At 44.6% G+C, this 22469-nt stretch overlaps 1 protein-coding gene across 1 annotated transcript; it reads left to right on the top strand.

The window, feature by feature from the left end:
• Positions 1–56: 56 nt before the first annotated feature.
• rnf216 (ring finger protein 216) lies at positions 57–21850 on the top strand. The gene is made up of 17 exons (XM_030406742.1): positions 57–190; positions 1056–1189; positions 3446–3576; positions 3791–5098; positions 5229–5305; positions 6077–6185; positions 7231–7392; positions 7506–7617; positions 8130–8263; positions 8738–8788; positions 9609–9746; positions 10418–10566; positions 11074–11152; positions 17198–17295; positions 19245–19467; positions 20485–20554; positions 20932–21850. Exons 2-17 carry the CDS (start codon positions 1123–1125, stop codon positions 21306–21308), a joined length of 3285 nt encoding a protein of 1094 aa, XP_030262602.1. The 5' UTR covers positions 57–190; positions 1056–1122; the 3' UTR covers positions 21309–21850.
• Positions 21851–22469: the final 619 nt, after the last annotated feature.

Raw genomic sequence — 22469 nt, 5'->3', positions numbered from 1 at the left:
TGGGTTTATCGGAGCTATGAGCCTGACTGCCTCTAGGACTACATTTCCCAGAGGGCATCCGCCCTTACGTCGCGACAGACATTGTACGCGTGACGTTTACTGTTCTTGTTTTGGCAGTTTGTTTCGATATTCACGGATTGTCAGTCCACCAAGAAGCCCTTTTGTACTGGTTATCCAACACGAAGCTGCGGTATTGTACATTTCTGTATTTGTATTTTTCAATCGTATATCTCAGACCGTACACGGTCGTTTAGAAGCAATGTTATGGATAGAAATCCCGACAGAAGTGAGCTAACTACTCAGCCTACTAGCTAGCTAGAAATCCAAGCTAATTAACATTAGCTTAGCTGAGAGCAGTGGTTTGTTCTGTGTGTGTGTGCGCGGAAATGATCGAATACATGATCTGACATGTTTGTTTTCACCCACAGCATCGTTAACTTTAAGATAACAGCACAATGTTTGGACAAATGGCAAGATGGTGATGATTTATAACGCAGGTTCCCTTGGCTAGTAAGGCATTATTGCCAGTTTCTCGCAGTGTTAGCGTGTGCAGTGTAACAACATGAAAGATTTACATTGATTTCATGCCAACTTTGATCAGATCTAGAGCAAGCGGGGCTGGGTTAGCAAGTAAAGATGACGGAGTGAATGTTACAACATAGACTTGTGGGATCAGGTTTATGCCAACAAATCAACTTGTCATTGTGTCAGCTAATGTTACTTCTAGTTGATGACACACATCCTCGCCCTTTAACCCTGCTCATCATGCTTTAGCCCTCTGCATTATCGTGAGCTTCCTCTTTGTTCACTTCTCTCTTAGTACATCCTTGTTGAGATGGCCATTGGATAGTTGCATGTATGTTTTTTCTGAACCTTGTGTCATAAGATTATTCATAACACCAGGGTGGAGTCCAACCCTTCTCCATTTTGGTAAATGTCATGACAAATCATTGATTTTAAAGTGAAAGCATGAGTTGAAATCCAGGGGAATACCAGCTGTAACATAGTGTGCGTGTGTGTGTGTGTGTGTGTGTGTTTATGTTTGTGTGGAGTAGATGATATCAACTGAGCAGTGATTCTGTGTGCGGGCTGATTCAGGGAGCTGGTAAGTGTAGTTTTACAATGGCAGATGGAGGCAGCGATGACGATGTCATTCACCTGGCAAGCTTCAACGTCCACCGCAGCCAAGGTGAGACACCTTCATATGCTCACGCACATGCATATATATAACTCACAACTGAAAACATACAGTCAGCATGCCATACATCTCTACAGATAGTATCTCCAAAACTCTGCAACTTTCACCAAAACTAGCTTAGGTATATGAGCCACACAGAAGAGAATGCAGGCAGTATGTGTGACAACAATCCCATGAATATTTTTCAAATTGGGGTGAACTGTCCCTTTAATTATCAATGACAACATACTACATACTAATTACAATTTTTGGACAGGGTGTGATGATAGTTGGTGGCAATGCATCTTACACTGTTTTGCCCATACAACATTGTCTGTTGTGAGTGAGGCTGACACACGTTCCAGGTTATAATGGCCCTGGTATTACAACATCGTTTGAATAAACTGAACTTTCTGCACACCCCATTTATTTCTGCAACATGAAGGTCAGTATCACTGTAGCTAGGGCTGCAGGATATGGTAAAAAAACCCCAACAGTATTGTGGTTACTTTGACAGATATTTTGTTTGCAGTTTGATTCACGATTAGTACGAGTGGTCATTTCTGCATTGCAAATTTTCCTCGAAAAAAAAAAACCATTCAAATCATGAGGGTGTGACATTCATTGTGGTCTGCAGCTAACAAACATGTTTTCTTACATTTGAAGACTCGTAGGCCAGGCCGCCTCTGCAGCACAACAGTACCTCAGTATAAAGCTGTTCGGTCACACATTTTAGGATATTGCACTTGGCCATATTGAATCATATTTTTATTAATTGCACTACCCTGACTATAGTCCTCTGTGGCTATTATAGTTTATACGTCTTATACATACTGTATGTACTCGAGTCCAAGCGTTAATTTGGCCGATATTAGCCCATTGCAGATTCCTGATGAATCTGCTTAGTACATTTATTTACTGTATATAGCTGCATATGTTTTATGTTTTGAAACAGTGTCACCGTTTTATAGTTTGCCCACCAGAGAGTGTGTGACAAGTTTGTTTGCTTTACTATTTATTATGATATTTATTTATCAGTTTTCCAGGTCAGTAAATTTCTTTTCTTACAGTCCTTCTCAATTGATTAAGAAGAAAAACAATTATTTAAATAATTTATGATTCAATACCAGCTGATATGTCATTATTAGATAAAAACATGTTTTAATATCAATATCTGTAGCAGACTCAAATGTATCGGTTGGGCTGTAGAACATGGATTCATACTAGGGGTCGACCAATTCGATTTTTCAGGGTTGATACATTTATTTGATAACTTCAATGACTACTTACTTTGCAGATAAAGATTATTCAGTGTTGATAGGCTATTACTTGAGAAAATAACGTGGGACATTGTGTGAGACCACAGAGTGATGATTACAGATGGAGAGAGAAGGTTGCATCAGAGCCAAAGTATTGCATTTTTGAATCTATTCATCAGCAATTGGACGCAAAAAATACTGCTACTGATAATAGAAAAATGCTAGATAGCGGCCCTGATACGCAGGCCAGGCAGATAATCCGTCTACCCCTAATTCTTTGCACCTTGACAGGAAGAAACCAGATCATTTCGGAGTATTGGCAAAGCTCCAGTGGGCAGTCGCATAACAATTTGTTAAGGCAAAAATGTGTGAAACAACGATGAGTCAGAAAGTTTGGCTGCTCTTATCCCTTTACCCACCTCTCCAGTCTATTCTACAACTGTGTTAGGCGGGCAAACAAGTTCAGATAGAAAAACTACAAGCTATACTCCTTCCATCTCGGTAAATGGACTTGCATTTCTATAATGCTTTTCCAGTCTACTGACCGCTCAAAGTGCTTTACAACACTTGTCACATTCACACATACACTGAGGGCAGAGGCTGCCATGCAAGGTACCGACCCGCTCATCAGGAGCAATTTGGGCTTCGGTATCTTGCCCAAGGATACTTTGACATGCAGCTGGCGGAGCTGGGATTCAAACCAGCGACCCTACAATTACTGGACGACCAATACTCCTGCACATGACGCTGGCCTCAGAACCGTTCTCTGGGTGCTGCTCTGTGACTGCTCCTTGCATATTGGACGGGTCAAATGCAGAAGACATGTTTCCCACAGGGATTATTGTATTATAACAAAGATAAGCTTACACAGTATAAACAAGAATGTTTTTGGTCAAAATGATAAGAACATAAAAAAAAATAAGTCCTCGCTGACATTGGCATAAACTGTTTGTGTGTGTGTGTGTGTGTGTGTGTGTGTGTGTGTGTGTGTGTGTGTGTGTGTGTGTAGGCTCCCGTGCTCATAAGAGGGAGCTCATCACCATTTCTGATGACTCTGATGAGGAGCCGGTGACTCTGGTACCTGGCAGCCCTGTTTTAGTCCCGGACGATGCCGATGACGACGACATCAGCATACTGGAGGTGACTGTTCTTATCAAAGAGGCTTATGTTTGAATCTACCCTGTGATTTTTAACACAACAGGTAGAAGCGTTAGTGTGGAAACATTGTTTTGCTCTACAGTTGGCATGAAATCAGAAATAAATAACATAAGCGACGGAAGTTACAGCACAAGTAGGAACTTTTGTTTCCCATCATCCTTCAGTTTGTCTCTTTTGCCCCCTGTGTTTTCTGCAGCCATTAACTCCTGCACGCAGACACGTGATCCGGCCAGCAGCAAAATGGAGCGGGGCCTCGGACAACCTGATTCAAGTTGTAGGTCACAGTAGCGCAACTTCAGGGGACCCTGGTTCTGCCCCCTCTACCTCCAGAGATGCCAAGGCCCACTCCTCCCTAGCAAGGCGAGCCATACGGACACCAGTGCAGTCAAGTACTTTGGGACACACACAGCCACTCCCTGGCTCTTCATCACACACACTGTCTCAGCCAAAACTTAACACAAACTCACAGCAGCAGGACGGTACGGCACACGGAACAGTGGAGCTCCATGCAGTTTCATCAATCCAAACTCCGTCTACCTCCACGAACGCCACCACATCCAGAGCATCTACACACGTACATCCTCAGCCTCAGCCCAGCACATCCGGACTCGTACAGCCACAAGCTGGCTCCTCAGCACATGTAATAGTGGAGCCCCAGGCAAGAACCTCCACCAGTACCACACACTTTTCTTGTGCAAGTTCTTCGACAAATACTCAAGACAAGGCGAGTACAATTACTCATTCACAAGACAATCCTCAGGCCAGTACTTCATCTGCACATGCTCGCACACAGACACAGTCTCAGCCCGGTACATCCACGCAGTCCAGTGGGACCACCACCCCACAGCCCCACCTCATCCAGGCAAAGGACGTGAAACTAGTAGTTGTTCCCCAGCAACCGAGCATCCAAGCCTCAGCTCTCATAACACAGCCCCAGCTGCTGCTCAGGTCACAGAACCTGCTGCAGCCCATGTCGCTCTTTCACAGGCAGAGCAATCTCATTCAGATTGAGCCTCAGCCCCTGGCCCAGGCCCCGGCCCAGCCTCCAGCCCAGGCCCCTCAGCCCCTTCAGGTGATACCGGTGATCCCCCCTGCAGTGCTAATAGCTGCAGCGCCGGAGAGACTAGGTCCTCCAGAGGCAGGTCACCGGATCGTCCTAGGGAGCCAGGCGCCAGGAGAGGCTGTTCCAAACCCTCCAACGCAGGCAGGCACCTCCGGCGCAGGCCCTCCAGCTGGCAGCCTCAACATCAGGGTGCCTAATGTAAACTCTAACCCCCACGCTCCTCCAGCACCCACTAATTCAGTCCCCCGCAACGGAGGAGAGGCTCGGCTCGTTCTGGCTCTGGCTCCTAACCCAGAACGGGTCAACCCATTTGCCAGTCTGGTTGTGGTCCCTCCTGCTGCAGAGGAGCTTCCCCGAATAGAGGACGCAAGGCCCGGTCCGTCTGTACCGCGAGAGAGAGCGGAGCAGGACGCCCTCGTTAGAACTCTCATCACTGGTGTTGTGAGTATCACATCTGAACACAACCACAGTGAGCTCATGAGCCGGTTACATATCAAGTTAAATGATTTTGGTTGTGGTGAAACTTCTCACCCCCTCTGTTCCCGCCTCTTCAACTCTTTGTCTTCTACAGTTGGATCTATTCCCAGAAGTCCAGGAAGCCTATGTAGCAGAACTGATCCGAAAGAATAATGTGAAACACTTGAATGTGTAAGAGGCGTCATCATTTTTTTTTTCCTCCAGTACTTCATGAAGAGTTATGATGAATGATTCAGCTCCACAACAAATTAAAAGTCCTGATTGATTGATTAATAGAGCCTTTTGTCTAGTCGGGGCTACTACCCTAGCCCGCAGGAGCACATTGTACCACACACAAGCCATCAAGGAAACTTTGGTTTTATTTCTTACAGCCCATTTATCGGCTTTTAACAGTATTTATGTCTTATATGTGTCTGAATTGGTCTCAGTGGTTCATCATGTGCCTCCTGACAATTCATAAAGCAGGATGTGTTGAGGGAATCCTGGGTTTAGTGTTATTTGTCAGACTTGATTTTACTGTCTGCTCACTTTTGAAGCTATAGTTTACCATTAACTCTAATATGGTTTCTAAGTTTCATGCTTTATCCTTTGTGCCTGCAGTGTGGTAATGGAGTTACCGTTTGTTTTTTAACTTTCATTATAGCTTAAAGGTCTGTTCCTTTTTCATTTTAAGGATATATTGACCTCTTAAAAGTGCCTGGCTTAAAGTATTATCCTTTGCTAAAAGGTTAGATAATTGACTTGTGATTTGACTGGTCTGTTGAACTATATTTATTATATGTTACTACGATTATATTTCTTTCTCACAGAAAGCAGAAAAATGAATTAGGTGTGCTCTATTGCCATCGCATGCAATAAGAGACAGCTCCAGGCCTGCATTCTGTCTGCCTGTGCGAGCGTGTCCGGATGTTCACATGCTGCTCTTCTCTGCTCCGTCCGCAGTATCTGTAACCTGCTGTTGGAGGACCCAGAGTATCCGAGGAGGGAGACTGCAGCAGCCACAGCAGCTCCAACCAGCATCCTACTGGAGTCTGGAGACACCCAGACAGAGGTACGCGTGCGTGTGTGTGTGTGTGTATTCTTTATTAAATTGACTGTCTCAGCAGCACAAATAGGCAGCAGGCTAATCTAATATGTAATTGTATAATGTAATAATGTAATGTATAGTGTTGTTAAACTGCCCCGTTAACACAGGTGTGTTCCTCTCTTTGGCTGTCAGCAAACCAAGAAGTCCATGGACCCCAGTGAAAATCTTGTTTTTGAAAGGCTAAATGCCAACAACTTTACATTGAATCATAGCATTTGATTGGATAAAAGCCAAGTTGATGTTATATTAATTATTTCTGTTTTGTTTTTTTCTATATATTTTGACTTTTGGACTTTACAGCGCTCTGGAGTTATTGAAATGTTTGGATCTGACACGTCGCAAACAATCCCTCGCAGCCACCATTTAAATCTAATTCTACAAATAGCGCAATACTAATAGTGTCAGTGTAGCCTTATCTTTAACTGCAACTATGCGGAAATATCTGGTTAGACAGAAGATAACAGCGCAGCAGTCAAATATCAACTTCTAGGGGCACCGTTTAGCTTAGTTGGTAGAGCGTGCGTCCCATGTGCCGAGGCACTGCAGCGGACTCGGGTTCGATTCCCGGCCCAGGTCCCTTTGCTGCGTGTCACTCCCCCTCTCTCTCCCCCTGTTTCCTGTCATATCTTCAGCTATCTTCAGCTGATGTAAGTCAGTGTTAAATACCCTCACTAGCACAGTAAGCATTATGTACAGTGTGCATACAAACTGAAGAACTGGAAACATCACAAAGGAAGGACAGATTGTTCCTCAGCACATAATTACATCAATCAAGCTCAGCAGACGTATTTTTTCTGGAACAGAAAGGAGCTTTTCTCGGTGTCTGCTGTCGACCTGATTATGACCCTGCACTGTTGTTTATCTGAATTGTTCATTTTTCCAAGCAAACTTGATTGGGCAACAATCACACAACAATCAGAGTCAAATTTTCACTCAGACTGTCATTTTTCATTTGTCTACCTGTGTGTCGGGTTTGCTGTGTTTATGAGCCTGCTCTGGGTCTGTTCAGGTGACTGAGGACCTGTTTGACTATGCCAGACTGGGCAAGGTGGGACACGAGGCCGTGATGCAGGCTACCGACTTGCTCATGGCGGACTTCAGAATGCTCAGTTGTCAGGACATCAAATGGGCCCTCAACGCTCTGAAGGGACACTATGCAATCACACGCAAGGTACCCACAGCCACATGGCACACTGTGCCCCTTGATAATGCAGTTATAGCTCCTCTTTTTCTGTACTTGCACGCTTTCTTTAATAATTGTCTCTTTAACCCCCACTCTCCCAGGCCTTATGTGACGCTCTGAAGAAGTGGCAAGATTCAGGCGACCTCTCAGGAAAGAGACGACGGAGCAGAGCCTCCTCTGAGCGCTGCTACATCGATTTCCACTTTGAGCACGGTGAATAAACTTTCAAAACGCTTGCTCTTTTTGTGGCGGCACCGCATGCTCTGATCCAGGCCCCCATCTGCACGTGCTTTATTGAGATACACTCGCTGGTAGTGCAGGTGTTTTTTGTTCCTCCCAGGGTTCTCATCGTAAAACTAAAACTGATTTTAAAACGAAAAATAAACCATGAAGTAAACACACTCTGGAAACTAAAACTCAACTTACAAATAACTTAAAATCTACTAAATCTTGAAAAATGACAGCTCCAAACTGTGACTGCACAGACTTTATTAAACAGTTTCAATAAGTTAGAGTATGTTGATGATGCCTCGCTGCTGTTCTTTCATCTGCGAAAGCTTCAGTAACTGAGTTTGGTTACAGATCTCCAGGCGCATCATTGGAGAACATTTGTGATACCTTTTTTTTTTTTTTAAGTATCTGGTAAGAAATGATAGAAAGCAGTTTAGGTTTTTAAAACCGCTGCTGCAGAGCGTCTCGCTGACCAGGTTCCCTCTGTCCACCAGGCTCAGTCAAATTTGACAAGAGGATGTATTTCTTGGAGAATGACCGTCGTTACTGCCGGACGTACAACAATCTGGAGGGTTCTCTGCAGAAGGAGCTGACGTTTTACCAGCAGAAGGCCAAGGAATGGGCGGAGGTATTTCTTTCACACTCTTCACAGTTCTGAAGTGAATCCGGGCTACAGACCAGTGCGCTGGGGGAACTTTGCTTTCTACATTATTGTTTTCATCTGCATAATAATGCAGTGGTGAATATTTGTATAGTAATTTCTTACGATAGACCTTTCTTCACCTAGGTCTGAATGCCCTGTGTAATGGCTCTCTTCATGAGCAGGGATGTATTTATTTGTTAAATGACTCCATTGAGTTACTTATTAGATCAGCGAGAAGTCATTTGCACTTCGACTGTTTGTTAAACTGTCAGTGAAACACCCACATCCCAGTGAAACACCCACATCACAGTGTCACAGTTACACCAGTGGGGATAGTACAGTTTGTAAGGCCTCTGTCTGCTAAAGTAGAAAGGTTTGTTCACTGTTTACCCTCTAGTTTTAATACAATAGCTAGTAAACACCTGTTAACCAAACTGCTTTGTCTCTCTCTCTCTCCAGCATGAAGACTTCCTCTTGGCTCTGCAGGTCAATGAAGACGAATACAAAAAGGTAAGAACCACACATACCTGAAAGACGCTGATGTGACCCTGACAATGGCTCACACTGTGTGTGGTCATTAAAATGACACATTTGTATCTGGATATTTTGTTTCACAGTTATGGTTACTTTCCACAACATTATAGGATACAGCAGGTGGTACATGTTGGAAAGTATAATGGTATTGATGAGTCAGATACATGTTTGTTTTTTTTCTTTTGTCCAGTTGTGTTTTTTTTTAGTTTCCATTTTACAAATATGAGACAGATAGGATAACAGACATTTAAAACATAACTCTGTACAGCTCACCACAGACCAGAAATAAAGAAACACACCAAACAAAACTCATAATTCTCTTCAGGCAAAACTGCACATCATTGTACTTATCATTGCAAGTCATTATCTCAGTATTAGAACACCAACCATAGTTGAGCCCTTAGCTTGTCATATCGTTAGTATAAATGCTCTAGTTTCCAGTTTCCGGGTATTTTTGTAATAATATTTTTGGGCCAAAGACAATGTGTAAGGCTGCCAGTATTTTTTTTGCATTGATGATGATTTGAGGCGACGTGCTTTTCAGATGAGGTGGAGAAGGTCAAATAATTTCCCAGTCATTGAGAATGTACTTTTGTACACTCAAAAACCCAGGTTCCTATCTTCAGATAGCTTGGAATATGAAATAAACGGGTCTAATATAAGCAGATTTTGCTGAATAACAAAGTTTTATAGGCAGATGGTCAAGTGCAGCAGCAGTTGTCTTGAATATAAAAAAGTTTAAGTTTGTAAACATCTAAGCTACATAAATCCTGTCTGTGTACGATTGTTTCTGCAGGACGGCCAGCTGATCGAGTGTGGCTGCTGCTACGGGGAGTTCGCCTTCGAGAAGATGACACAGTGTTCAGACGGCCACCTGTTCTGTAAAGAGTGTCTGGTCAAATACGCTCAGGAGGCGGTGTTCGGCTCCGGGAAGGTACACACACACACACACACACACACACACACACAAAGTTTTTCTCACATCAGAAAAGGACGTAAGTGCTAATGTTGCCAGGCAACTATAAATTACTACAAATGACTATTGAATATAAAAAACAATGTCTTTCAGAGCTAGAGAATTGGTTAGTTTCACTATTTAAAAACTTGCAGGGCAGATCCTGTCTGTTTTTATTAAGATTCTATGATAATATAGTTGGAAGCGATTTAATAAGTCTGTCGATAAGGTTCAGTTTTAAAGTCTCTGCAGGCTTTTTATTCTGCGCTGAAACAAGAAGAATTATGTCATGGAAGACGGCAGTAAATAATGAACTTAAAATTAGTAGTAAAAGAGTATGATATACACAGTTGTCAGCTTATTAGGTACGCCTGTATAATCTAATGCAATCCAATAAAACTGCTCAGTAATAAATCTTCTCTTTGCTGCTTTATGAGGCTGTAATTTGTCACACTGTCGTATCGGACTGCGTTTTAATAAAAGGGCTTCTTCATTTACTTATCAACGTCCATTCACATTCATCAGAATGGACCGAATAATCTGTTAACTCGGTGTCCGTATGCGCTCTGAGCGCTGGCTCCTTGTGAAACGCACCTGTGCAATTTGGAATTACCTGCACGTGCGTTGACGTGTGCGTGTTGTCGTTGCAGTCGGAGCTGAGCTGCATGGAGGGGGGCTGCCCGTGCTCCTACCCGGTGTGCGAGCTGGAGAAGGTCCTACCAGAGAACATACTGTGTAAATATTACGAGAGGCAGGCGGAGGAGGCTGTCGCTGCCACCTGTGCTGATGAACTTGTGCGGTAAGTGTGTGTGTGTTCGTGTGTGAGTGTTCCCACCCTAAAATTGTCTCCTATCTGAGTGTGTGGTTGAGCTTTAAAAAAATGGATACACTTCAAAACTGTGTGTTGTTGCACACTTTTTCCATGGTGTTTACATCATTTCTAGATCAGAATCGATCTATAGAGCCCCTGAAAATTAATCTGCCAACAATTTCTGATGATCAATTGTTTGTTTGAGTCATTTTCCAAGCAAAATGCCTAAAAAGTTCTATTAATTCTAGAAATTTGCTGATGTTCTTTGTTTCTTTGTTTGGAAACAAATTTAGAGATGTGGCTCTGTGAAAGTGCGATAGGCAGTTTTCAATATTTTCTAACATTACAAAAACTAAACCATGAATCAACAAGTGGAGAAAATGATCAACGGATAATCCATCATGGAAATGATTGAGTCTGTAGGAAGTCCTCTCAGGGGGGATTTCTTTTGTTGGAGTTGTCTGCATCATATGTTTCCCTCTCTCGTCTTTTCAGGTGTCCGTTTTGCAACTTCCCAGCCCTGTTGGACAAAGACATGTCTCTGTTCAGCTGTCCAAACCCTCGGTGCCGCAAGGTCAGTCCCAATCTGTGTTTATTTAGTTCATTAAACACTCTTCGGTTCTGGGAAAGTCATACTGCTACTCCCCCTCTCGTAATTCTGTTCATATTTAGCGTAGGTAAATGCTTTGGCTCTCACTCAGTATATGCATCCCTTGATGTAATCAGCTGTCAGAGTTCAACCATAATGTACAAATGAGAGATTGAAGCTGGATTTGACTTCAGAAGGAGACATCATGAATAATTCATTCGATGGTAAAACCTGAAATCTCTGCGTGCATCGTCCACTTCAGCTTAAATCACCTCCACGCAGCCTGGACATGAGACAGAGATCAGAATCGGAGAGGAAAGATTGATGAATAGTCTTATGGATGCGATGAAACGGTTCCATCTGGCGAGGTCGCCACCTCTGTCTCCCTCTCTGTTTATCTCTGGGCCTCCTCCCTCGGTCTGAGGAATGCAGGAGGGAGGCGAAGCTCTCTGTCTGCCAAGGCTGTCACATGCATTCCAGTCAAAAATCTCCATTATTTGGCAGAAAAACACACACACACACACACACACACCTACAATCATATCATAATCATATCTCACCACACAAACAAAAACCGCTCCCTTCCGTCTCCTGATGCGTCTGTATCTCTTTTTGTTTCTGTTCTCTTGTCTCACACTCACTCCTGCCACAGCACCACAATCTCTTTGTGATTCAAAAAACACGCACGCACACACACACACACACACACACACACACACACACACACACACACACACACTTACTTCTGCTATCACTACATTCCCGGAATGGGGGAGAGAGATGGGTTTGTGTCAACAGATGCAACATAATAAATGTGTGTATTCACCAAATGGCACCGTGGCGTTGAGTCCTCTAGTAACTCTGAGCTAATAATCTGAGAATGTCAGAAGGACATTAATCACCACTGTCAAGATAAAAACAAACATTTTCTGCTTTCAACTTCTCAAATGAGAGGGTTCGCTGCTTTTTGTTCTGTATATGATATGAAAATGAATGTCTTTGTAGTTTTAACTCGTGGTCGGGCAAAACCAGCAGTTTAAAACAACGCCACGTTTGGCTCTGAGAGGTTTTCTGTTTGTCTTCTGATAGTCTGTAGATCAAAACAACTAATCCGTCAAGTTGACAAAATTGTCAAATGATTAATCAACAATGAGAATAATTCAGTTTAAGTGGCATTGCAACATATTTTCTAGTCTCTAACAGCAGTTTCAGTCATGGGACTGTGATTCATCTGATGTTGCTGCCTTTAAATGGCTCTCACAGCAGGGCAGACGCCACACGGAGACGACAAGAAATGTGTTTGTGTCTGTGTTTTAAAGAGCCGCAGCGGGAGCTTGGTCATGTATCACGGCATACTTTACTGAGCGTCTTCACTGCAGAAACGTTACCTGGGGAGCAAGAAAATCTTTTTGAGGAACTTACAATACTTCCTGTGCGATAGTTCCAGGTGTAAAGCTATGTCAATTAGTCTGTTGATGTATGGAAAAAATGCATTTACGTTTGCAACTATACAACAGTGATCGCAGTCAGCCCATCTGTCATACACTTTCCATGGAGTGTGTGAAAGCTTGATGTCTAAAAAGCAAACTGCCTTGCAGCTGCAGATGTTTAAAAATGATGGCAGAAGAAAATGCTGCAACATTTAAACATTCAGAAAAGACTTTTTGGGGGATAATTATTGTCCCCTTAACTTAACTTTGGTCCCTGCCGTGGCAATGCCGCTACAGTGGTCAGACACCTCAGAAAGTGCAACTTAACAACGACTTTCTTGTTCTCTAAAAGAATACTTGGCGTCACTGGTATCAGCATCACGACAAGGTGATCCTCCACTTCAGCCTCAACTGAAAAATGATCATTTGTACTTAAGATACCTTTACATAATCGTCCTGTTGGACACAGACACTTTCTGTTTCTGGAAAGTGGCATTTTACATTAAGTTCTCTCATGCTACACAAAAGTCCTGTTTCATAAAAGCATCATTTTCAGCAGTGGCTTCTATGTTAACAGCTGGCTCATGAGATGGTCCTGCTGTCCCAATAATATCCCTAAATAAGTTTTACATCATCATTTCAGTCATTGCCTGAAAAGTAAATGTAACCATACATATCCAACATGTCCGCAGGTTCCTAAAAATTCATAAAATGTGTTTTTGGAAATCCTCGGCCTTAAAGGTCGTTAGTGAAGCCCTAAATGATCATGGGTCAAACACATTATATGCCCCGCTTTCCTGTCACGATAAGTTAAATTGTATTGATTTTCTCCAGATCACAAGTTGATTTATGTCTTTATCATGACATAAAACCGTTATTTTCCAGACATAACAAGATTGTTTTAATAAAAAGTTCAAATGGTTGCCTCAAAGTCAAAAGACCCACTTCACAGAGCAGTGTTTATGTAACAGCCCACGCGTATTCCTCTTATAAAGTTGTTTTCTCGTGATAAATTATCTCGTTATCCCAGGACAACAACATTTGCTGTTCCATGAAAATGACATAAATTATAAGTTGAGCTCTCGAGAAAATAAATCAAATTTAACTTGCTATCACAGGGAATTATCAGGGAGATAATATGGACTTCCGTACTTACTTTTTAATTTCCACAAACATTTTATCTCATTTCATTTATCCACCTTTTGATTTCTTTTTGTCAAAGTGATTCTCCACATTTTTATGTGTATGCTACTTACCTTTAAACCATAAGCGCTTAAAAATATACCTAAAGTGATCTTGAAAATGTCTTTAAAAGCATTAAATTAAAGTTAACATCTCTGCTGAGGGTAATCTTTTCTCCTGCAATTCCAACCATTAACCTGTAGGTGGAGCCAGAGGCTCACAATGTAACTCTGCAGCTCTACCCCATTACATACTCACACACACACCCACACCCAAAGATACAAAAAGCTCGACATGCTCCAGATATCTGTTGGTCGGATGCTTTCCTGCATCTTATTCTGCAGATGACCGCATTTTTAGGTCGACTATTAGAAGACAGTTTTGTACTCGCAGGTCTTAAAGGGACACTGCAGAGTTAGGAAAAGGAAAAACGCCCATGCCCTTTTCTTTCTTTGTTTTTTGTTAAGTAAGTCAAGTGCTACAGAAAGTTAACTTGCTTCCTCTTAAATGTGTGCAGGAATCAGGAATCAGGATGTGATGTCTGTGTGTGTGTGTGTTGTGTGTGTGTGTGTGTGTGTGTGTGTGTGTGTGTGTGTGTGTGTGTGTGTGTGTGCGCTGTGTTTCCCCTCTCTGTGGTGGAAACCCCCCTCACTAACCCTGCTATTGTCACCAGAATATAATTATTTCATTTAGCAGCTTTTCTGTGTTTTTCCTTTTTCTTCCCTTTTTTATATTTCTCTGCTGGCTCCGGGTCGTGTCAGCATCAGCGCGGCTGAAGACGGTCATTGTACAGTTGGCCCCGCGGCCCGCTCGCTCTCCCAGCAGGGAGGGGCTTCATTATGTAACTGACACACTTCCGTGAGCCCACCCGCCTTTTCCCAAACCGCGGCCTCATTGGCTGGCTGCACTTTACGCTGGTCTCTTACTGGTTGGACACACTGGGTCCACCGTTTCAAATGTGCTTCGCATCAAGTTTGACCCACTTTCTTCTCCCTCTCTTTTCCTTTCTCCTGCTCCCCTCCCTTGGCTCTGTCTGACCTACACACACACACACACACACACACACACACATATATATGCACAAAAAGTGGATCTTAATGTATTCCACATGTGGTTATGAGACAGTTGGACAGGCTTGTTTCCTGGTCTGTGTGTGATTACTTCAGGAAAGCAGAGGAATGTAGGCCACTGGAAGGCTGTCACAGTGCAAACAAGAGCGGGTTCTGTGCGCCAGAGTGCTTTGTGAATCTGTGTTGTACCGGTTGGCATCTCGTACATTATCACATGTGCTGCATCAGTTCTGCAGTAAGAGCATCTTACATCACACATCATCAAGCTGTAAAATATCATGTCAGGCCATCATCTCTTCTCCTCCTCCCTGCCCTTTGCTCTGCACTCAGATTGATTGCAGCAAAAAGCCACCTCCCCACAAAAAAACACACACACGCCTGCACACACACGTGCGCGCGCACGCGCACACACACACACACACACACACACACACACAGGCTCGATGCAGCCCCCCAATCAGAAGCTCTGCAAGCTGCTCGCACTGCCTTATAAGGGCTGCTGCAGCCTGCACCGGGAGTGGAGAAGGTAGAAAAAGTGAAAGATAGGGGAGGCGAGGCAAGGTATGAATGAAGATTGCGGGGAAGGGAGGAGAGGGGAGGGGAGGGGAGGGACCCCAGGAAGAGGAGTGCGGTGAATGGAGATGGAGGACAAGTCTGAGCAGCATGGGGAAAAGAATGGTGGAGGTAGATGTGGAGGCTGAACAAGCACTATTTTAAAGATTTAGGCTGCTCACGTTGCTGCCGTTTGTGAATCATAAAGTTCTGTGTGTGTGTGTGTGTGTGTTTGTGTGTGTGCGTGTGTCCGCGTGCAACCTTTTCCTCACATTTCAACCACACACATGTAAATCAGTCACCTGAGGGCGGGCAAGGCACGCCCCCCGTGCAAGGGGTTGTCTTCTGACGTCACAGGCTGTATTTTTAGCCGCGCTATAAGAACTCAGGTGTGTTCCTGTTTCTCAACAGCTTGACAAACAGGTCGCAGACACACACACACACATACACACACACTCTGTCACACTCTCTGCCTCATGCTGGCCCTCTTCCTGGTCTATAAGTTACCACTAGGGGGTGATCTTTAACCACTCTGCCATCCAGCCTCCTCTTCTTCTCACTCTCTGTCTTTGTTTGATCCAGCTTTTCTTTTTTTTTTTCTTACTTGACACTGGAGTCCAGCTCTGCACCTCTCGGCTGGCTCATAACCTGCCCTCCTCTTCCTCCTCCTCCTCCTCCTCGTATAAACACTCTAATTTAACTGAAATCATAGAGCAGAGAGTGTTTTTTCTTGCTATGCTTTAAACCTGTCACACGCCATGTTTCTCGACTGCGCTTCACGATTCCCTCTGCTGGGACACTCCCTTGCGAATGTGCAACGCCACAAAAAGTTGGTCGACCTTTCATCTGTTACGTGTTTTCCTTAGCTCGGAGCTGCAGAACGGGCTCCACGATTTGACTTTAATGTTTCCAATCCGAACTGCTCCACATGCCAACAAAAACTGGCTTCTTCTCCAACCCAGTTCCCCACCCTCTGGCTGACCTTGCGCGCACACACACACACACACACAGCTGTCTCACTGAATATAGTGCTGAAACTCTGAGGTAGCTGAAGCACACAACGAAATAACACACACACACACACACAGCGAGCGAGGAGGTCATAGGACATCATTAAGAGGGTGTGTTTGTGACTAATGTTGGGGTTTCCTTCCGAGGTTGAGGCTCAGACGTGCAGATATGGATCACACCGTGCTGCATCAGCTGTCACATGCCGCCCTCTTCAATATTAGATGAGCGGGTTCAAATATTTATGGTGACACCACTTAGCTAAGGGTTAGCAAGAGAGGCAACCCCTGCCTAATGTGTGCGAGTGTGTGCGGTGATGCTGTCTGCCCTGCTCGCCCTTTAACTGAACGTCTCAGGGCCGTCACGTCAAATGATGGCTGGAGGATGGAGTTGCTGTTTCTAGGCAACCGAGCAGTCGGCGGCGAGCAAATCACACTCTGGCTGCAGTCGCACACACACACACACATTTGCAGGGAGAGCCACACCTAGCTGTGTCTGCGCGAGTGCAAGTCCCTGCAGTGGCGGCACCAGCAGCATATAGAGCAGAGACGACTGCAGCGCCGCGCTTATTCAGCAGTAACTGGAGTTATGTTGGAGGAGGAGGAGGAGGAGGAGGAGGAGGAGTGATGGGTGGAGGTGGAAATGTGAACATCTGTCGGTGTTTGATCACCAACATGTGAATAAATGTCACAGGGAGTTATTCTCACGAAAGATGCAGTCTTTTGCTTTGTCATTCTTTCAGCCTCTCACCGTCTTTTGTATGGCGTCTTTCTGTTCGTTTTCTACAGGAGAGCTGCAGAAAGTGCCACGTCCAGTGGAAGCAGCACGTTGGGAAGACGTGTGAGCAGGTCCTGGAGAGGGACGAGATCCGCATGAGGGTGCTCTTGTAAGTTCTTCCACGAGAACAAACCCGTCAACGCCAGAAAAACTATAATACCGGTTTACTGTTAAACAGGGTGACAACAACCGATGTCTAAATTGGTGGTGACCTGTAGGGACGGTAGTACCTAGAACGGCTCCTACCTTCACCAGGGCACAACAGTCCCCTTTAATTCAATCAAGCGCAATCCTATATCAAACTTGACAGCCCTGTATCACTCTCAATCTTAAACCACCCATAACTGCTTAATTATAATTTACGATAACCAGATCTAGGATCCACATTAAATTGTACTCATTCATAGCCACCACAATCCATGCACTATTATTCCCCAAGAAACTAAACTGTCAAAAAACACCCTATATCGCCAAAACAAAGGAAGTGAGAGAAAAACTCCTGGATACGTCCCTTTATCCAGATCCGCATTCTGCCGACCAACCAACCAAAGGACACAGGGAAACATAACCTTAACATAAAGAGCAGGAAAGTCAAACACAAGACTTCACCAGAAGAGACCGCTTGCAAGACAATACTGTCATATTTTAACTTAAAGATGTTAAGTTTAGTTGTGTAACGTGCTTAACTTGCCCCGCGTACGTACAGTATGTAACGAACACATCATTACACGATTTACATAACAAAGAATATCGTCAGACTAAAACAAAACTAGGCGTCTCCCGTTTATCTACACTGTGACTCTTCGAGGGCCTCTGTGTTTTTTTTTCGCTGTCCCCTCTGCTCCTCCTCATCAGGGAGGATGCTGGGTACGCAGCTCAGTTTGCCTGGACAACCCTCCAGGAAGCGAGGAGGCCGGCTGCTTCCTGCGGCCCAGCTGGCCCACAGGCAGCACTTCCTGTTTTGAGCCGTACACAGATCCTCTTACTTCCTGGTGCTGAAAGAGAGAGGAAGTGGCCTGTTGGAAAGATCAGTGGAGCAGGTCTGAGCAGCGCTGACCTGATGAGTCTAACAGGACGTTCAGTGAAAGAATCACAGCAGCAACGTTAGAACGCTCCAGATTTTAGGGCTTGGTCCCGAACCACCCACACACTGACTCCTAAACACAAGTATTTTTGTGGACTATGTTTTTTTTTAACCATAGCTTGATCCCCTTCAGGTCAGGATGTTTAAAAATGGATACCACACCCATATGTACTGTGTGTTTTTCATTTTAGTAATCTAAAATGTATTTATGTCACCTGTTCTTCTGCTGGAGGTTCTAACATGTTGGATATCAGTGCGCTGCCAGCGGGTCATGTCGGTCCAGGGCGCAGATGCAACTTCCTTGTTTGGCTATTCTGGTTTTTAAAGCTCTCTGTGTTTTTCCCCTTGCTCATTTAATCATGTTCCTGGTAAAACATGATAACATGCCCCTTATTTACATTCATTTGCCTGTAATGTGAGCTGCTTGTAGGGTCAGCTTCCTGCTATTTTAAACCATGTACTTAAAGTTATTATCCCTAAACATTTGCATGAAAGCCCAGTTTCTTTAAATGCAATTTATGGTCAAAGCCAATTTGTTTATTTTACTTTCAGTAACTACCTTTTTGTAGAAGCTTTCATTGTTATTGCCGGAGTCCGCCATTCCCATACTGAACCTGCACTCAATTGTGTCACTTTATGAACTTTCTAAAGCTGCAGTTAATGACTTAAATGAAAGTATTTCCCAGGACAGCTGCGTATATTTGACCCAGAAAGAAATCCTCTGGGTGGCGGTCTCTTACATGACTGGACTAACATGAAGCTGAGCTGACGCAATGTTTGTTTTTCACTTCAAGATTAAACAGCACAAGGGAGACTCAGTCCTTGAGACATGCTGCGAGAAGTTCATGTGATTCTCTGCAGCCACCAAACCAGTAACATGTTTTTGCAGCCGTTATGTCTCTTTGTGACTCTACTTTTGTCTTTTACCTTCCCTGCTTTGTTTTTTAACTCTGTCCATGTTCCCCGTGCCGCAGTGAGGAGCGAATGACGGCAGCCCGGGTGAGGAAGTGTGTCAAGTGCGGGACGGGCTTGGTCAAGTCGGAGGGCTGCAACCGGATGTCGTGCCGCTGCGGCAGCTTCATGTGTTACCTCTGCAGAGAGCCCATCACGGGCTACAACCACTTCTGCCAGCACGCCCGCTCTCCGGGCGCTCCCTGCCGCCACTGCCGCAAGTGCTCCCTCTGGACCGACCCTACGGTAATCTTTCAGACATGTTGACCGGGGACGTTTTCTTCTCTCATGTCTAGCTTTGGTTTGATGGAATATTTTAGAATTAGTCAGATTTAGTCCAATCATTCAGCCAGTGCACATCCATTTCTCAAGATATGTCCGTGGTCCTCTACACACACTGAGAAACATGTTGACCGTCTCTCCCTGCACTTTGACCCCGACCATCTGACTTCATGGTTGCCCGCAGTTACCTGGCCACAGCATCACTGGCAAACAGGAGCAACAATTAGTTCCCGAGCAGTTAATGAGCTGGAGCGTCTCCAGACGCTCTAGAGAGGCACCGGAGCTGGCCAAGAGCCGCTCCTGAAGGCAATGCCAAGAAATGGATAAATACTGGTAACCCGAGGGACACTGGAGGGATGGTGAAAGGGGTCGGCTGTCCTCTTATCATTATTTAAAGGATTTCCTCGATACGGCTCACAAGTTAATGCTCCCTTTATCCAAAAGTACATTTTTTAGGTCGGAGAAACACTCGCGTCACAAACGAGCACAGACTGCCGTCCCTCCCACCCGTCTGGAGACAGTTTGTATTAAACTCAGACACAACAAGCCTAAAACTAAACAAACACTGTGTGTTGGCTGAAGCTTTAATTACAGATGAGCATTACAAGGTAAAGCAGAGAAGTGTTCCCACATTCAAGCCTCTCTCTCTTCAGTTGTTCTCTGTGGGCTTCAGCGACGCCTGCTAGTTCTCATTAAAAGATCTCATTATTCGATCAGTAATTAACGCTGATCTGTGTCTCAAACTCTGCTGTGTTCGGTCCTTCAGTCTGAGGGAATTGGGCCTAGAAAGGAGCCCTGGTTATCTTGCAAAGGTCCCTCTGTTTTCCCTCTGACCTTTAACTGTGTAAAGAGAGTATATTTGTGGCTGTCACGTTGGAAGTTAATTAAAAGTTGTATTCCGCTTTGATAAACCAGTAAAACACATGTTGTCTTCATCTTATTGGAAATAATAATTCTGAAAACTCCTGTGTGCTTCTGCAGCAAGATGACGAGCGAATCATTCAGGAGATCCAGAAGGAAGGCGAGGCGGAGCTGAATAAGAAGTCTGCAGGTCAGTACTGTTAACAACGTTAAAGTATTGCTCAACATTTCTGTCCCATTAATCATCGAATCTGATGAATTATGTTCCCGAGCTGGGAAACGTTGCCCTGCAGCAACGTTATTCTTCCTTTGTGCTGCTTCCTCTTTGTCTTTTAAACCATTATTTATTCACACAAGTTGCCTGTTTACAGCATCAACCGGCAGCGGTTGCAGGGGTGTTTCCTGTGTTTGGTTCGCCTCAGTGTGTTTGTGTAAATTATGTTAGGCAGGCGAGGGCGGACCAGGATTCGATCCAAACCTCCGGGGGGAAGTCTTACGACACGTCAACATGCTATAAAATCGGATGGCTGCAACGATAACTTCCTTTTCTTCCTCTTCATCCTTCAGATAATTCAGGGAAGAGGGTCGGCCCTCCACCGGAGCCCATCACCGACGCCAAGCGACCACGCGTGGGTCCGCCCCCTGAAAACCCACCGAACCTAAACCCCCTGGCCCCTCCCCACCCGCAGGCGGTTCAAGCTCCGCTGTTCGTGCCTCCACGTGCCCGCTACCCACCAGCTCCACCCCAAGGCGGGATGTACCACCAGGTGATCTTGCCCCGGCTGCCCCCCGCACCCTACGTGCCCCCTTTACAGCACCTTCCCCCCCTGAACAATAACAACAACAACAACCATCACCACCACAACCCCCCGGTGAACCCTCACCACCAACACATTGACATGCCCATGCACTACGGGCCGCACCGCTACTACAGACGCTTCTAACGCACATCCTGTGGCGAGTGTGTGTCAGTCCTGGAGCGATCAGCTCAGTACAGTCATACTTTTCATTTCAGTGCTGTTTTTGACATCTGATGTCATGATTTCAGAGTGTGTCACCTTTTTCTATTGGTCCTCACCATCCGTTTGCTCATGTACACTCATGCAGTTTTTTGCCCTGCCGCTTGATTTACTCGTTTCTGTTTTTCGATGATAAAACACACTGAAATGACAAGTGCGTCTGTAGAACGAGAAACATTCGGACACTTTGCCTTTCTCCCCCTGAGCTTGGGACTTCAGTAAAGAAGTGGATCCCCACGTTACGCGTTCCTTTTTTCATCTTTTTTTGGTTTAAATATTGGGGTTGAACTGATGAACAGTATAGAATCTTGAGGCAATTTATTTCCAGTTTATACAGATATTTTTAAGTAAATAATTGGAAAAAAAAAAAACAGTTAGCATTCCCTTCTGTATCTTTTGTGTAACATGTTTGAGACCACAGTTTTCTAATAAAGTTTTCTGTTCACGTTGCTTCAGAAGAGTTCAAACTTGTGCCTCTGTGAATGTTTTTCTGTTTTTAGAAGAAGGTCATTTTTCTGCCTGAGCAAACCTCTTCTTACTACCTCTCTGTCTGTCTCCCACCTCCTTCGTCTGTCCCACCGCCTCCTCCCTCATCTCACACTGAAAAAAAAAAGAAAAAAAAGAAAGGGGCTGACTCATGATAACTGAGCCCCTGGGCTATGCACCAATCACATGACAAAGTCGGTGGTTTCTACCAATCATGGCGCAGCGACAGCCGCGCTTTGTGATGTTACAGAGAGAGGGGACTTCTTTGTTCAGCCAAGTGTGCTGAGAGTGTGACAAATCACTTTGCTGCACACACTCAGTCACACACACTCACAGCCTCTTGTTTCTGCATGCAGGCTATAAAGGCGGCACAGCGAACCCCCTTTTTAGCCCAGGGGTCCTAATGGTTTTAGTCATGGGTGGTATGAGACAGACTGTGTTTGTATGGGGGCCAGAATTAGACTTTAATCAGAACCGGCATCTCCCAACACCAGCCAAGCCGCCATGAATGAGATCATGTATAGAACAAAGACACACAAGGACACGCAGGGGTTTCTATAGTCTATGAGGATATGAAGTGTAGAGCTGGCAGCTCAATAC

Source organism: Sparus aurata, chromosome 23, assembly GCF_900880675.1.
Source record: "Sparus aurata chromosome 23, fSpaAur1.1, whole genome shotgun sequence".
NCBI lineage: Eukaryota > Metazoa > Chordata > Actinopteri > Spariformes > Sparidae > Sparus > Sparus aurata.
Note: the sequence above shows the minus strand (reverse complement) of the source record. Positions and strands in the feature narration are given on the sequence as shown.

Bases quoted from the DNA above. Each gene is read 5' to 3' on its own strand.
- rnf216 (XM_030406742.1), top strand. From the start codon at position 1,123: ATGGCAGATGGAGGCAGCGATGACGATGTCATTCACCTGGCAAGCTTC. The intron at 3,577-3,790 runs GTGACTGTTCTT...TGTTTTCTGCAG, and splicing joins ACGACATCAGCATACTGGAG to CCATTAACTCCTGCACGCAG. The intron at 5,099-5,228 runs GTGAGTATCACA...TGTCTTCTACAG, and splicing joins GAACTCTCATCACTGGTGTT to TTGGATCTATTCCCAGAAGT.